The 16,024-nt window shown below is 36.3% G+C and overlaps 1 protein-coding gene across 3 annotated transcripts in view; it reads left to right on the top strand.

Moving 5' to 3' along the window:
- in (protein inturned) overlaps nucleotides 1-16,024 on the top strand; it is a 134,458-nt gene that overhangs the window by 96,634 nt on the left and 21,800 nt on the right. For all 3 annotated transcript variants that reach the window (XM_068363501.1, XM_068363502.1, XM_068363503.1), the window contains exons 16-21: nucleotides 7,004-7,053; nucleotides 7,262-7,363; nucleotides 7,883-7,980; nucleotides 8,105-8,328; nucleotides 9,564-9,640; nucleotides 13,087-13,294. In XM_068363501.1, coding sequence (XP_068219602.1) covers nucleotides 7,004-7,053; nucleotides 7,262-7,363; nucleotides 7,883-7,980; nucleotides 8,105-8,328; nucleotides 9,564-9,640; nucleotides 13,087-13,294 — 759 coding nt within the window. The remainder of the gene's footprint in view (nucleotides 1-7,003; nucleotides 7,054-7,261; nucleotides 7,364-7,882; nucleotides 7,981-8,104; nucleotides 8,329-9,563; nucleotides 9,641-13,086; nucleotides 13,295-16,024) is intronic.

Below are 16,024 nucleotides of genomic sequence, written 5' to 3'. Positions count from 1 at the left end.
ATAATAATAATAATAATAATAATCCATTTTCAGAGAAGTGATATGAAAAAGTTGAGGGAAACTCATAGCCTTAAAATGGTTTTTAGGCTGTGAAGTAAAACAAAACAGATAAAATCATCTTGTGTTAACCATAGATTTCCTTGACTGATAGTGTTTGTAGCCCACTTATGTTTTTAGCTGTAACTGTACAATATTTGCACAGTACAACTTAGTTTATTGTACTGTACAATAAAAGATAGAGAGAGCATTGTGAAACAGCATACACACTAAATATGTATTCTATATGTATAGTGTTGTTTTTGTAGAAAGTACAATCTGTACAGCACATGATGTATTCTGTACTATTGTGTGACAGGCAATATCAATAATGTATTGTGTACAGTAGTGTACTGTACTTTCATAGACACATATTTTTTTTCAATTAAGGAGGTATATAGCAGTGTACTGTATTTTATAAAAGAAAATTTTCAAACACTCCTGGAGTTTAGCCCATTATTCATAGAATTCAGCTGCTACAGGGGAAGGGTGTCTCAGAATGTATTGGCTGAGGATAAGAAGGTTCTAAAATATCTTATTTTGGAATATTCTTATGATTTTTAAAAATAATTTAATTGTTTTAAGACAATTTTCCTTCCAAAATCATGAAAGAGTAAGGCTTTACTGTCATATTGTGATTTGTAGTATTGCAATCACATTGTGCAATGTAAGTACTATACAGCTAAGTAAATAAGTAAATGAAGACAAATTATTTTGTATATTATGGAGAATACCCTATTTCATTATCAATGCTTATTTATTCATTTTTCTTATGTAGTACAATAGATACAGATTTCTTTACTCTAAGATTAGAACAGAAGTATGGTGTTGTAGAGATCACAATTGTTTCTGAATACATGTAATATGAAAATAGATACAGTATTGGTTATTCTCATTTAAGGAGTACAGTACAGTATAGTATTAATTTTAATGAAACTGCCCTGATATTCATATTGTTCTCTCAAAGCTGTTTGAATGTTGACACTTACCCCAAAATAAGATTTCCCATTTTTTTCTCCTTGCAAAAATACCTCCCCTTCTGGGAACCATTGCGCCAACTGGCGGATGATAGTTTACCACACGTATTTCATACATGCTCGTACACTGTAACGGTTTTGGCTTTTTGTCTTATCGCTCGCTCTTCCCTGCAATGATAATAGACCACTCTGTGTAAGCATACTAGCACATATTTTATTTCTTTTGAATTTTTGTGACGTTCTTGCTCGCAAGTCCTGGTATACAAGGTCAATGTCTGTTTATTAAAGTTTAGTTGCATTCACCTTGCCTCTCAGTTAAAAACTAATAGCCTACTCCCACATTGAGGACCCGGGAGTGACCAGCTCCCCCCCCCCCCCCCCCCGCCTTCCCCCTCGCTGCTGTGTCTTACTATTACAATGCCACTCACTGAAACTAACTCTTCAACACACGCTGCCTCAATGAAACTGCCGCCCTTCGCCAGCGGAGAAGCATTTGTCTTGTTCCAGCATTTCAAAGTTCAGTTTAACATCAAGGGCGTGACTCGCTCTAGCACCAAAACAGACCATGTCCTCACAGCGATCCCCGAGGACACTTTCCCAGATGTCTGCGATTGGCTTTGCGAACAAGGGGACACCACAATAGCGCACGATGCCATTAAAGCATACTTCCCGGAGCAGTACTCGTCATCGCTAGGCACCTGTATAGCCAAACTTTTTCAGCTCTCTCAACAACTATGGGGGGACCAAAAGGCTTCGCTCACCCTCAGGAAAATGACCAGTATTGCTCGCCTGCAACCTGGCACAGATGGCTCTCTTCGGGAGGTGAACCTTCTTCTTGAGCTTTAGGTACGACGGTTACCAGAACATATACCTGCTGCCATAACCGATGTCAATATTTGGCCTATAAAGGACTTGATGAACAAAGTTGACGCCCTTATGGACAGCCACTTCACCACCTCCAAGACCTCCATCAACGCCTCCACTCCTGACGAAGAGGACAACCATTCAACATGGACCGAACATGACGTGAATGGGATAAGACACAGATGCCCACCCCGTGACGTGCTGCAGCAGCGACAAAGCCACCCACCACTCATATGTGCCACCACTTGCTCATACCCCAACCAACGACCTTTACTGCACAGTTACTGAAGACAAAGTTCATTTGGCACAGCATTACAGTACAGTGATGCCTCAGGATACGAAAGTAATCCGTTCAGGATACGGTTTCGTATCCTGATTTTTTCGTATCCTGAGTCGCGTTTTGCATGTAAATAGCCTAATCCGTTCCAAGCCTTACAAAATGTCACCTTTTCTTTCATAAACACGCTAAACTAGTAATAAACATGCAATGCAGCCATTTCTATCATTCAATAATTAACCCAACCGTTAAAAACAGCCTAATCCATTCCAGAAACCACCATGAGATTATTCAATAATGTAGTTATAGCCTAGTTATCCCCTCCAAGCCCTAAGAAAACGGTCCATTTTCTTTACTACTGTATAAAAGTTACGGTACTGTATGTAAAGCATTTGGATCAGTGAAGGTGTAATGTTACCTGTACACCTAAATTAAGGGTTGATACCCTGAAAAAAAAGGTACTGTACTCTCGGCGACGAGTTGGGATCTCGTAAGCTTTTCGTATCCTGAAAATTTTTTCGTATACTGGGGCATAAAAAGCTTTGTATCGCTTTTCGTATCCTGAATTTTTCGTAAGCAGAAACTTTCGTATCCAGAGGTATCACTGTACTAGGGATGCTAAGGATTGGGTCCGCCCTGTATTTTATGTCAAATTTCAAAATACATTGACACACGTATTCGGGAGTGTACACCTTTTCTCAACCTCAGGGTTGTTTTGCCCACATGCACGTCGACATAGTAGGTCCCTTACCCACATCACAAGGACATCGTTTTCTGTTTACTGTCATTGACCACTCCACTCGTTAGCCTGAAACCACTCCCGTGGAAACTGCAACATTTGCCTCATGTACATCTGCCGTATGTCAGGGTGGATAGGAAGACTCGGTATCCTTGAGCATATTACTTCTGACTGGGGTACAACTTTCACCTCTCAATTGTGGACATCATTAGCGAATCTCCTGGGAATCCCCCTACACCAGGCAACCGCCTACAATGCTGCTGCCAACAGAATGGTTGAACATTTTCATCGCACCCTCAAAGCAGCTTTGATGTCCCGTTGCAATGACTCCAACTGGTTTACTAAGCTTCTCTGGGCACTCCTGGGACTAAGAACCACTCCTGAAAATGCCCTGGATATCTCAGCAGCTGAAATGGTGTGTGGCAACCCGTTGGCAGAGGCGTATTTAGGTTGTGCGGGGCCCTAGGCCCGGTGACCTTACCGGGCCCTCAAATCAGTGTACGAGCGAAGCCTTAGAGTAAATTAGCTTTTTAAACAATATTAAATTTATTGAAATTTAACCAAATTACCATTTCACAGTTGAACATTACCCATATGATTTTTTGAAGCTCAACAATAAAAAATAACTATAATAATATACCATTAACTAAAGAGATAAGCGTTGAAATAAATTTTCTTTTTAAACAATATTCAATTTATTGATAATTATCTAAATGACCATTTCACAGTTGAACATTACACATTTGCTTTTTTGAAGCATAACAAAAAAATTACTATAATAATACACCATTAACTAAGGAGATCCCCAACTATAATGATGCACCATTGAAAAATAATAACTTCAATAATACACCATAAACAAAAGAGAATACCGTTTGACTGAAGTGAGTGGCAAAATGGCAAAATGAGTGGGTTTTTTTTATTGCATGCAATTTGCACGGTACACTCAACTATTTCTCATTAAAAAAATGATTTTTTTCGAGCCTTCTTACTTGCAAACTGTTTGATGACATCAGTAAAATCAAGCACCCTTAATTTTTCATGCTCAATGCTCAACAGGGTGAGTGAAGATAAGCGGTTCTGCCCCATGGTGTTTCTTAGATAATTCTTTAGTAGTTTCAGCTTGGAGAATGATCGCTCCCCAGTGCAGTTTGTGACAAACATGCAGAGATAGTCGTAATACAATTTCAACATTAGCAAATGTTTCAACCATGTCATGTCTGTGAATTATCTTATTCATTTCTAGTTCTGGACTTTGTCTTTGTGCAGCTTTTACACCATCTAATGCAGGAGCACTTTCAGATGAACCTCTTGGAATGGATTTCATGAGGTGTGCCAACTGCAAAAGCTCCGACTCCAATCCCGCCTCCAAGTCATTAGGATATGAAGACAAGCTTTTCAGCAGCTGCTTTAAGTTCAGTGTTTGTTTTGTTTGAGATTTCTGATAAAAACCCAAATTTCTCTCGAAGGTCGCTGTAAGCTGTAAGGCATTGTGTTAGGGCAGCATAGAGCTTGTCAATGATTGGCAAGAAAGCAGTCACTCTAAACATGTCTCTCCCTGTCAGCGTAACATCCTCCACCGAGTCTAGTTCATCGTGGTGACGCTTGCGCTTTCTAATACGTTGCGACTGCCTGTCGGCGTAGTATGCAACTTTACCAGTCACGTCACTGGGATCACACTTAGCCATAGCTTTTGCTTCAAAATCATCGAACTGGGATCTCAGGTCTTTAACAAACTGTAAAAGAGACTCCAGCAGTGTGAGTCACACTGCTGGAGTGAACACTTCAGGCAGAAAGAGCAAACTGATAAAAAAAGCATGCTAGCACAAAATAAAGCACACAGATGAGAGTATTCGTGAAAATAGTTGCACAAGATTTATCATGAGTCATTAATGCATACATGTAAGCATGTGCATACAGGGTTCAACAGCCAATCAGAGTGCAGATTGAACGTTAGTAATCGCGCCACGTGGACCCAACAAGAAGCAAAGGAAAGTCCACTGGTCCACACACAATGAATATTATTTACACAATTTATATGATAGATTGACAGAAAACTGAGCTTGCATTATTGCATCAACTTGCGAATTTGAAATGTTGCTTGCAAGCAAACTGTATGAAATTCAAAGTCATTGAACCGATGAAGTGCATACTAAACGCCACATTCATTGCACAGCTCAAATGCTGCGAATTGCCAAATTGCAAATGCCTAATTGCCAAATTGCAAATGTTGTAATTGCCTGTGTAGATGTTATTTCGCAGAAATTCATTGACACAAGCGTGGAGAAATTTTTTTCCATTGATTATAAAGTGCCCACGCCGAATTATGAATCAAATTTCGCAGGGCCTCACAGGCATGGGGCCCTAGGCCATGGCCTACTTGGCCCCCCCCTAAATCCGCCGCTGCCCGTTGGTCGTCCCTTCTGACTTTTTTTCCATCTACAACCTCCTCCAATAATCTCCAGCACCTACGTCTCGTGGGAAAATTTACTGCATGCCGCCAGACTTACCCCAGCAAAGCAACACATACCGACAGATCTGCTCTCAGTAACGCACATTTTCTTGTGCAATGACACTAGCAAGCCACTGCTAATGCGCCCCTTACGTGGTTCCTTTCCTCATGATCCGTCGTACGCTGAAGGCTTTCTTAATCAACATTCGTGGGAAAGAAGACTGGGTCTCCATTGATCGCTTAAAACTTGCATATCTCTCATGCCAGATGACCCGCCTACAGTATGCCTCTTTAAATCAGGGTGCCCTATTTCACATGTATGTCATTTTCACGGCGGGGGAGCCATGTACCGAAAGTGTCATAGACGTTCGTACCCTGTAACAGTTTTGGCTTTTTTGTTTTATCATTTACACTGATAATAGACCAACCTGTGTAAGCATGCTAGTTCATGTTTTATTTTGTTTGAATTTTTGTGAAATTCTTGCTCACAAGCCATGGTATATAAGCTTAATGTCTGTTTAATAAAGTTCAATTGCATTCACCTTGCCTCTCAGTTGCAACATAATGGTCCACTTGCATAATAGCAACTAACTAGTTGATGATGTGATATAGTTCCCTTTGCCTTACAGTTCTTGTTTACTGTTCTTACAGCTATATTTTGCCCACTGATCCAATTTGGTTTTAAGTTATTTCACTTTTAGCTGAGTGTCTTCTTAAGTTTCTATGAATGCTGGTGTCAGTACTTCAAATATGAATGAATAAATTGCAATGTGATTATGAATTATTCCGAGCTTTGTGAATGTACTGTACCGGGTTGAAGATTGTTTTGTTATTTTTGTATGAAGGAAGGTTGTTCACTTGCATACATTTCTCCTTTTTTGGTGTTATGTCAACTGATGGTAGATTACTTTGATTATTCAAACTTGAAGTAGGTTTAAATTTAGTATATGCTTCAATATTTTAGTTTTTTTAGATTTATTTTAAGGAAATCCAAATAATTTATATAAACATGAATTTAGACTTTCCAAGGTCATCCTTCCTATATGTTATATTGTATCTAGTTAACGTTTCAGTGATAAGGTCGCACTGCAAACTAGATTCAAGTCAGAGGTAGTATATAAAGGTTCAGATTCACTAAGTAGTAGATCAGCTACATGTCTTTATGTGTGAAAACTTTCTTCTTTGGAAGGAGTTATGGAAGTGACTCAAAGGTTTACATAGTTGGTTTTTGCAATGCTTTATCTAAAAGAAAACCGTTTTTTCATTAGAAATTAACTGGGGAATAGGGGCTGTGGTGAGATATGGTGTAAATAAGAATGTACTGTAGTAGATTTATTCTTTCAAACTTTGTTTAAGTTATACATATATTTTTATCAGTGAAAAAGTTCAGGGTTTTAATTATTGCATGATTTTAGTTTCAAAATGTGAATAGTTGGAATAAGTTTAGAATTCAGTCTGAAAACTCTTGATTACGAGTTAATTTGGGGTTAGGATTGGTTACTTTTTAAATAGGACATTTTGCAAGGAGAAAAAATGGGGAATTTTTATTTTAGAGTAGGTGTTATCATTTGAACAACTTCGAGAAAGAAGCATTATGAACATCGGGTGAGTATAGAAATTATAGATTTTATCATTAAAATTTTTATTTTTTCACCCAGAATCACTGTCTCCTTGGCTTACTTCTAGAAGCAGGGGGAGTAACTGAATCGTAAGTTATCCATAGTTTGAAATACCAAGTTGAACCTTCAAAATATGTTTTCATAGAATAATAAAAAATATGATTTCTCTCAATTTTGACCTTATATATTTTTATTTATTTATAGATTGGTTTTATTGATGTTTTGTATGATAAATTTTTAATGACCTGATTAGAAAAATTATCTCCAAATAATGTTTATGATCTTGCATTCTTACAGTTTTGAAGAGAATGCAGGACCAGATCCTCTCCTGGTGGATCAGGCGGAAGCTTCACTGTATCAGCTTCATGCATTGCATGTTCATTCCGTATGTGAGCAAAGGTAAAATGTTAAAGATAGTATATGTGGTTTTCCTTGCTTCAATACATGGTATCAAACTTATTGAATAATGTATATACCCATATTGATTCTCCTTCTGTGTTATAAATGGTGAAGCCATTTTTTATTTAGATTATCTAATATGATGGGAACTTTATGTTCTACATGAGGATATAGGTTATTTTAAGTTCTCTAAATGTATTTATGTAACCTAATGGAATAAGATAAATTTAAGTATGCCATTAGGTACGTGCATGAAAAGAGTGCACCAGAGAATGTTTCCAGCCAAGTAAAAAACATGTCATAGATGTGTTCTAACCATGACCCTCTCCTCATAGACAATGATGTAATTTCAATTTGTTCTTAGTCAGCTAAGTTAGCAATTTTAAATTTGTAACTGTTAAGAACTATATTATTATCTATGATCTCTGGTGCATCCACTTCAAAATTTAAAAGTAGTTTCAAAAATTTTAGACATAATGTACTCTGCACCCTGTATTTACAAATAATTCTTTTCTTTAGTTTGAATAGTAGTGGAATTGAGACAGTTATAGCTGATGAGAAGTTGGGAAGAGGAACTCCAATAAAAAAAACAAAAGAAAAGACGGATGTTGTTGAAGGTATTTGACATTTTAATACTTTTTGGAAATTACCTGATGTTTTGAAAAGAATAGTGAGATCTTTATAGAGCTTTTCATTCTAGCAATGCTTTTGGTCTATTATTTAAAGTTATCCTCTTATTAGGAGGCATACGATTGCCAGATGTACCATCAATTTTGAAGCAAAAGTCATCACCTTTGCCTGACTCCCGTCTACATGTCCATGATCATGTTGGTTGTGAATGTGAAGGAAGTACTGGAGAAAATAGTGAAGAATCATTTACCCATAGTTCAAGGGATTCATCTTTAGCTTTAGAAGAGGAGGAAGAAGGTGATGAAGACTCTGATTCTGACTGGAGAATATTTAAGGTGAGTTTTATAGACATCACTGTGCTTGCATTTACCTATTTTATTTTACCCTTGCCATAGAAACCTTGATTACTCTCTTCTCTTTTTATTTTCTAGTGTTAGATTTATAGCATCTAGTACTGTATTTGGTTTATTTTTGTAACACTCCTGAACTGCTAGAACTCCCTTTAGGTGAATTCTGTACCTATTTAACACTGAAAACTTCCAGAAGAATGACATATTTTTGTCAAGCAACCAGTTTCTTACTTCTTGCTGTTCAACCTCTTAATTTATTTTGCAGTGTAACTGTTTTCTCCCAATGGAACTTTGTTGATAATTGGCTTTCTTGGCCCCAGCAGTGGGCTAAATGCAAAATTCATTAATCCATCCTTTTCCTCAATTTTTCTTACTTACATACTGCATTTTTTAAAGAAATACCTTTTACTTAGACTAAGTAAGAGGGCTTTTTGAAAAGGGGCCATTCAATTTGAAAGAGAGATATAACCATAAAATTACTTACAAAGTTACAATCAATTGTAAGAGTAATGAAAATGAATTTACTGGTTTGAAAATATCAATCATTTGGAGATTCCATTTCCTATATCCTTTTCTAATGTCAGGGATGTCTATCTGTAGGATATTCAGACTTCTTTCTACTTCTGGTTTGCTTATTTATTTTCATTCATCTCATTGTTTCACCCATTATGCCACCCTTCACTTACTAAATTACTTCTAGATTAAGGTTTAGATCTTAACTCCTAACCTTGGTACTCAAAATAATTAACCATTCCTTTTCAGGCAAATCCAGCTTTTGAGTGAGACTTATCAGGCTAACACAGCCTTACACCTAACTTTAACTTTGATGGAGTTTATTTCTTGGAGTACGTTACAGGCTTTGACTGATAGAGGCATAATCTTTACTTGATTCCACCTTTCCATTTAGGAAACTCTTTGTTACTAAATTTAGCTGCAGTTCCTATTGTAGGTAGATATCAGCTAAGGCATTAGTTTGTTTGGTGTAATGAATGAAAATTTTGGATAATGTATTTTATATTTTGTACATGGTAGCCATTGCCTAATGCCTAGTTATTCCTTAATATCTATGGATAAGCTGCCAGTGTTTGTATTCTATTTTCTTGTTTTTTATAACATAAAGGTAACTGATTATGATTTGATAGGTCATCAATGGCTGTTTTCATGAGCTATTTCTTAAATGACCTATATCAGTGGTGATTTTTTTCATTTGTACTTTTCAGTCTGGAGAGAGTCGTGGACTTCATCAATATGATCTAGAAATGAAAGGTTTGGGTCAGCGACATACATCTCCAGTGAGGTTTGTTACTACAGTACTGTATATAAAAAATAAAATGTGTACACTTTGATTTACTATTGTCTTTAAATGAGTCTACTGTGTACAAACCTCATGTTTTACTTAGATGCATCTCTTTTTCTTTAATACACCGATTGATTGGTAATAAGAACCAGTAAGTTTTTAGATTTACCGGTATGTCACATTGTTACTGTGGAAATTTCATATTCTGTTTGCACATTTCATATTGACACTCATATTAAAATATGTTACTAGCAATTCTTTCATCATCACAATCGCAAGATTAAAATAGTTTATCAGAGAGAAATATTTATACTATAAAGTTTTTAGAGCAAAGAGTGGCAATTGTGTCAAAAGAGACAGGAACTGTTGTTTCTCATTTGGTATTTGTGTTCATGTAAATATAAACTAGAGAGGAAGAATCTAAATCCTTGATGAGGAACTTGTTATGTGTCATGACTCATCATTCTGTGTTAATGATGGCACATCCCAAACAAAAACTTGAACCTTACAAGGTTTTCATAGGTAACATGAGGAGGACTTTGTCACTGATTTGCCTTAGATGTTCCTACTCCATTTATCTGTAAAGTAAACATGTTATGTGGAGCCATGAGAGACATTACAATACACTTTAAGGTAAAGTTAGTTAATAAAAGTGTTCAAGAAGAGGAGAATTTCCACAGGGAATTATTAAATGCTTTTTATGATTTAAGTGAGACAGAAATTAGAAAGATTTTGGAAGGCAACAGTTGGAAAGTGCTATATACTGCACAAAGAATCTGGGGACTTTGAAGCACCAGAAGCAAGATCCTGTACTAGTGTACACAAGCAAAGAACTCAACATCTTAAGGGGTGTTGGATATATTGGGACAAACATATCATTAAAACTACCACCTTTGTTGTCCCCTTTGATGATGTAGTGCCTTAATTGCATGGTCATCTATTTAAGTACAGTACTTTGCTGGAGTTGCTTGAACTGTCTGAAAAATAATGAAAGACTAGAAAGTTTCTTAGGTGTGCTAGCCGAACAAAAACGATGGTTTGGGAACCAGTGTTTTATGATCATGGATCTGGAAGTTTTCAACAAAATATCATCAACAGAAGGCTAAGCAGCGGAATCGTTAAATGAAAGATTCTCCAACGTAGAAAGAACAGAGGGAGATAATACAATAGTTGATAATGAACAAAGTAATGGGAAAGGAATAAAAGAAATGATGGCAAGTTGAGAAGGGAACAGGTAAGTGCCTCTGCTAAATATTAAAATTGGCAACAAACCTTGTCACACTGTAAGACCAGAAGTATTTTGCAGGTGATCTCCATCATAGTCTCTTGGGGTGTGAGAATCTGGATTTCTCTTAATTCTTTACTAAAAGATCTTGGGAAATCAGTGGTTTTGGCTAACAATGGTACTGAGGACTATGTATCAAGGGAGATGCTTGCCAGGACATCAATTGTAACTATGCTCCTCCAGGGTAAGCATAGATGGCAGATGATGTGTAGCAATAACTATTACTCACATACAGATTACATTTTGACAAGCAAAATGTATCAAAAAATGTCTGCGTATCCACAATCAAGTAAACTCTAGAATCAGTGTGTGTGATGCACTTTCTAAAACTTTGATACAATATCATGAAAATGGGAGGGTTTCTCCATGAGTTAATCCTCATCCCAGCAGGGTGAAACTATCCATAATCCCCCCCCCCCTCTCTCTCTCTCTCTCTCTCTCTCTCTCTCTCTCTCTCTCTCTCTCTCTCTCTCTCTCTCTTTTTTTTTTTGAGCATGCATATTTCCTCTCACCACCTATATTAATGTTATATGGATATTTCCTCTTCTCCCTTCCTTCATCCCCCTCAACAGGTAAGATAATCAACAAACAAAATACACATTGTGCTAACAGCATGGAGACAGTATTGAGCAAGCTTTCTCATCCCATTGAAAGTTACTAAAACAATAATATCCTTGCCACTTATAGTGTTCAATTTTCTCTTTTACTCAATTTTGGCCCATCTAAATTGTATATAGTTACTTGTGCACTTTTATTTAGATGTGTCATTGAATATGTACACGTATATCTTTTCAGACTGAAAAATGTGGTTACAGGCATAGTGTGAATATAAAGTAGTGGATAAGAGACAGGTTACTGCACACCAATATTCTAACTTTTTCTCCACTTCTGCTGATTAACTTGAGGTATTACAAATAAGACTATTCAACTTTAATTCAGAAGAACCATTGGGCTCTTGGAAAATATTTTGCAAGCTACAAAAATTAATAGAAATTGCCATAAAAATTTTAGTTGCTGACTGAAGAGAATATTATTAAAATTAGTCATACCTTTTAGTCATCATGCTAAAATGATTGAAGCCACAGGCTTCCCAACCACTAAATAAAAAGAATAAAGAATTTCTCTCTCTCTCTCTCTCTCTCTCTCTCTCTCTCTCTCTCTCTCTCTCTCTCTCTCTCTCTCTCTCTCTCTCTCTCTCTCTCTCTCTCTCTCCTTTGTGATACGTAGTCATCCTGATAGATGGCATCATGGGAGCAACTTACCACCTGAGTAGTTAGAACAAAAATTTCATGTAATCATTATTTGTACTTAAATTTTTCCTTCTCTTTCCTTCAGTTGTGTCCCAACTCCAACAGTGTGTGGGAATCAGCAATATGAACTTCAGGGAAGATTCATAGAAATAAACAGAATTTTAATAATAAAATTTCTTATTTCTCTATAAAACCTGATGTTCAAATACATGTTCACTCTCCTCCCCACTGACATGTTATCAAGAGTAGAGATGATTTTTACTTTGAAACTGTATAAGGAGTATCTGACAAAACAGTCTTGGGCATCTAGCACTTACCATGGGAAGGTTTCCTTCATTTGTTAAGGGCATGTATTTATTGAAGTGAAAGAAAATGGAAAATTTTTTATAAAAATTTTATGGTTTTATGTCAATTAAATCAAGCTTCTGAAGAAGCAATATGAACATAGGTGAGTTTAGAAATAAGAAACTCTATTATCAAAATTCTGTTTTTCAAGTATATTTGGTTTATAATTTTTTTTTAACACTGAATTTTGGGGGTTCCAAAATTCATCTAGCCTATCACACTTGGATTACTTATGGACAGACTAACTTTTCTTTTCCTTTTCATTGCAAATTTAGTCTTCATACTTTTAGATAATACAAGTTGTGGTGTAATATTGATGATGGATTCCAATGTTTTATTGTAATATGTTAAAAAAGGAAAAATGACTGAAATGATTTCAGTTACACATTTCTATAGATGATATCATTGGAATCTCAGTGATGGGAATAGGACAAGCAGCAAAGTTTTTTATTTATTATATCAGAATTTCAATAGGGTTATATTATCATTGGACTCTCAAAGAGTTGAGTAAATACGACTTTAGATTTTTTTAGAAATTTAATACAGAATTTTTCTTTATCATGCAGGATTACTAGTGGAAAAGATGGAGTACTTTTTCATATGGTGCAGCTTGAAGTGGGAGAAGGAGTTCTTATACAACCTTTTAACTCGTATTCTTCATCAGTATCTTCCCTGTCACAGCCACTACCACCTTTCCATGCTCAGATCATGGAAAACTTCAGATTTACATCCACACACATTCACCATGTCCTTCATGCAGGCGTAAGAGCAAAGGTAAGTACCATTTTATGTCTTAGTCTGGTTAGACTTTAGCACATCTTTTCAGATTTAATGGTGCAATTAAGTTGCAGTCAAGTAGTATCCTAGAGTAAGTGTAATTTTATGTATTGGTACATAAAATACTCATTAAATAGTATGATATTATTAAAGCTTGCTTGAAGTTGGTTTTGGCTTAGCAAATGCAACTTTTACATCAACCCATATCAGATCAGGGAACACTGCAATTCTCGTCAGACTATGCAATAACAGTACTATAGCTAAGAAGTCCAGAGATTTCTGAATTTCTTGTTCTTAACAACATAATACTTTAGTGGTTACTTGGGGTTTTAGAGACCAACATCCAAATGATTTCCATTGGGAGTCTTAAATCCATTATCAAAAATTTCTTACAATGCCAATATACAGGATAAAGTCTCATTCACAAAATGCATCATAGCTACAGGGGAAAAACTATGTTCCTGAACCTTTTATAACTTCAAATTATAAACAAGTCTTTTGTGCTAAAAATATGGGGTAGTTACTTTCATTGATTTTATATGAAATTATTATACATATCACCACTTGAAATGTTAGCACGTTTATTTCCCAAAATTCGCAAAAAGAATTTAACAAAGGTACCTGAAAATAGTCTTTTTCCAGATTTACCAATTAACACTGGACTTCTTCAGTTAACCTAAATGTTTCAGAAGAAAAAACCACAATAATTGATACTTTTGGAGAGGATTAAAGCCACAGTATTTTTCCTTTGCTTTATATAAATTCTACCGTGCTAGGGGGTATATGTTAGCATGCCTTGTTTGCCAACGGTTATATAAGCAGATGAGCAACCTGGGGGAGTAACGAGAACTTTGGGTGCGGAGGAAATGCCCCCCTTAATCTCAGTGAAAACACTGGCAGTAGGGTGACAGATTAGTCTTAAGGTGATAGACAAGATGTCTCTTCGGCTTCTACTCTCTATGCCTGTCGGATGATCTTAATGAAATCAGTATGGACTGGCAGGGGTCACTTGCCTTACTTAGATAGGCACTGTGCATTACTAGGAACTGGCTATTCTTTGATGAATTTAGCCAATGAATCCTTTATGGATTTAGTCAGTCTATGGAAAGCGAAAATGCCAGATGACCACCAGTCCCGGGTGTAGCGGGGTGTTAAGAATCTCAGTGTATAGATGCTAAAGAAGAATTGAAAATGTGCAATTGGAATGTAAGGACCATGAATCAGATTGTGAAGTTAAAGCAAGTGGAGAATGAATTTATGAAATATAATTTGGACTTCTTGGTCCTAAGTGAAACACTCTGTAAAGGGATTGGTAAAAAAATTTCAACCAAGGCAATACAGTATATGCTGTATATCTATTCAGGAAGAACAGATGAAGTTGGAAGAGAAGGGTTAGGAATGATGGTGACACCAAGAGCAGAAAAGGCATTAATGGAATGAAGAGCTGTGAATAGTAAATTCTTACTTGAAAAGTTTAAATCAAAGCTGTGCAATATGAGTATTATAAGTTTGCTATGCACCAACAAATGATTCCCCTAAAGAAAGGAAAGATGAATACTATGAAGAACTACAGAGTGTAATAGATGAGATCCTAGAGAGAGATATGAAACTTGGGATTGGTGACCAGTGCTAAAGTTGGAAGGAATAATCAACGTATATAGTGAATGTGATTGGTGTTGAGGGTCTTGGCGAAGTTGCAAAGAAAAATGGGGCACATTTTATAAGTTTTTGTTCAACAAACAATCTTATTGGAGGTATTTTTTTCCAACACAAGGACATCCACATATATACATCGACTTCATCATGGGGTAATTACAAAAATCAAATAGATCACATAGCCATTAATAAAGAGAGAAGGAGGACTGAGAAATGTAGGAAGCTCTAGAGGTGCAGATATTGGTAGTGATCACCAGCTCCTCATGCCACACTGAAATTAAAACTGACAGCACCCAAGAGAAATGTAGATAGAATGCCTAGGTTTGATACAACAAAGCTACTAGAAGATGAGCACAGAGAAACATTTGCAATTGAATGTAGGAATCAATTTGCAGTCTTAGAGAGACTAAAAATGAAGAGCAGAGAATTAATGAGAATGGTGTGATATTAAGAACATATATCAGTCAGTTGGTAGTGAAGTTTTAGGACATGCAGTTACAAGAAGAAAACCATGGATATCAAGTGATACTTGGGATACTATAAAAAGTAGACAAAGAGAAAAATTTATTTTTGAAAGTTTTCGAGGAAGTAATGAAAATTACAAGGTAGCGCATGCTAAATATTCCAGTATTGATAGTGAAGTCAAAAGAAAAGCCAGAAATGACTGGAGAGAATATTTAGACAGAAAACAGATGAGGCTGACAAAGCTATGAATTCAGGGACTGGCTATGGTGCAAGAATTGCTCATAGAATTGTTAATGAAATCCCTACTGGGGCAAAGAAGAAGAAGCATATACCCATCAAAAAGAGGAACGGATCTGTTATAACAACAGAAGATGAAGAAAGACAACGTTAGATGGAACACTTTAGTGAGGTCATGAATAGGAAATATGAAGGAAATAATTTGATTTATTTACCTGAAGCTGAGGAAGACCTCGATGTGCCCATGAATGAATTCACTGTTTGAAGTCGAAGCTAAACTAAAGATATGGAAAACCCCTGGATACAATTCTCTACAGCACCCTTCTCCAGCATTTTGTAGACAAAGAAAATAAGTTCTGGGATTTTGTG

Source organism: Palaemon carinicauda, chromosome 40 (assembly GCF_036898095.1).
Source record: "Palaemon carinicauda isolate YSFRI2023 chromosome 40, ASM3689809v2, whole genome shotgun sequence".
Lineage (NCBI taxonomy): Eukaryota > Metazoa > Arthropoda > Malacostraca > Decapoda > Palaemonidae > Palaemon > Palaemon carinicauda.
This window is presented reverse-complemented; position numbering and strand designations above follow the sequence as displayed.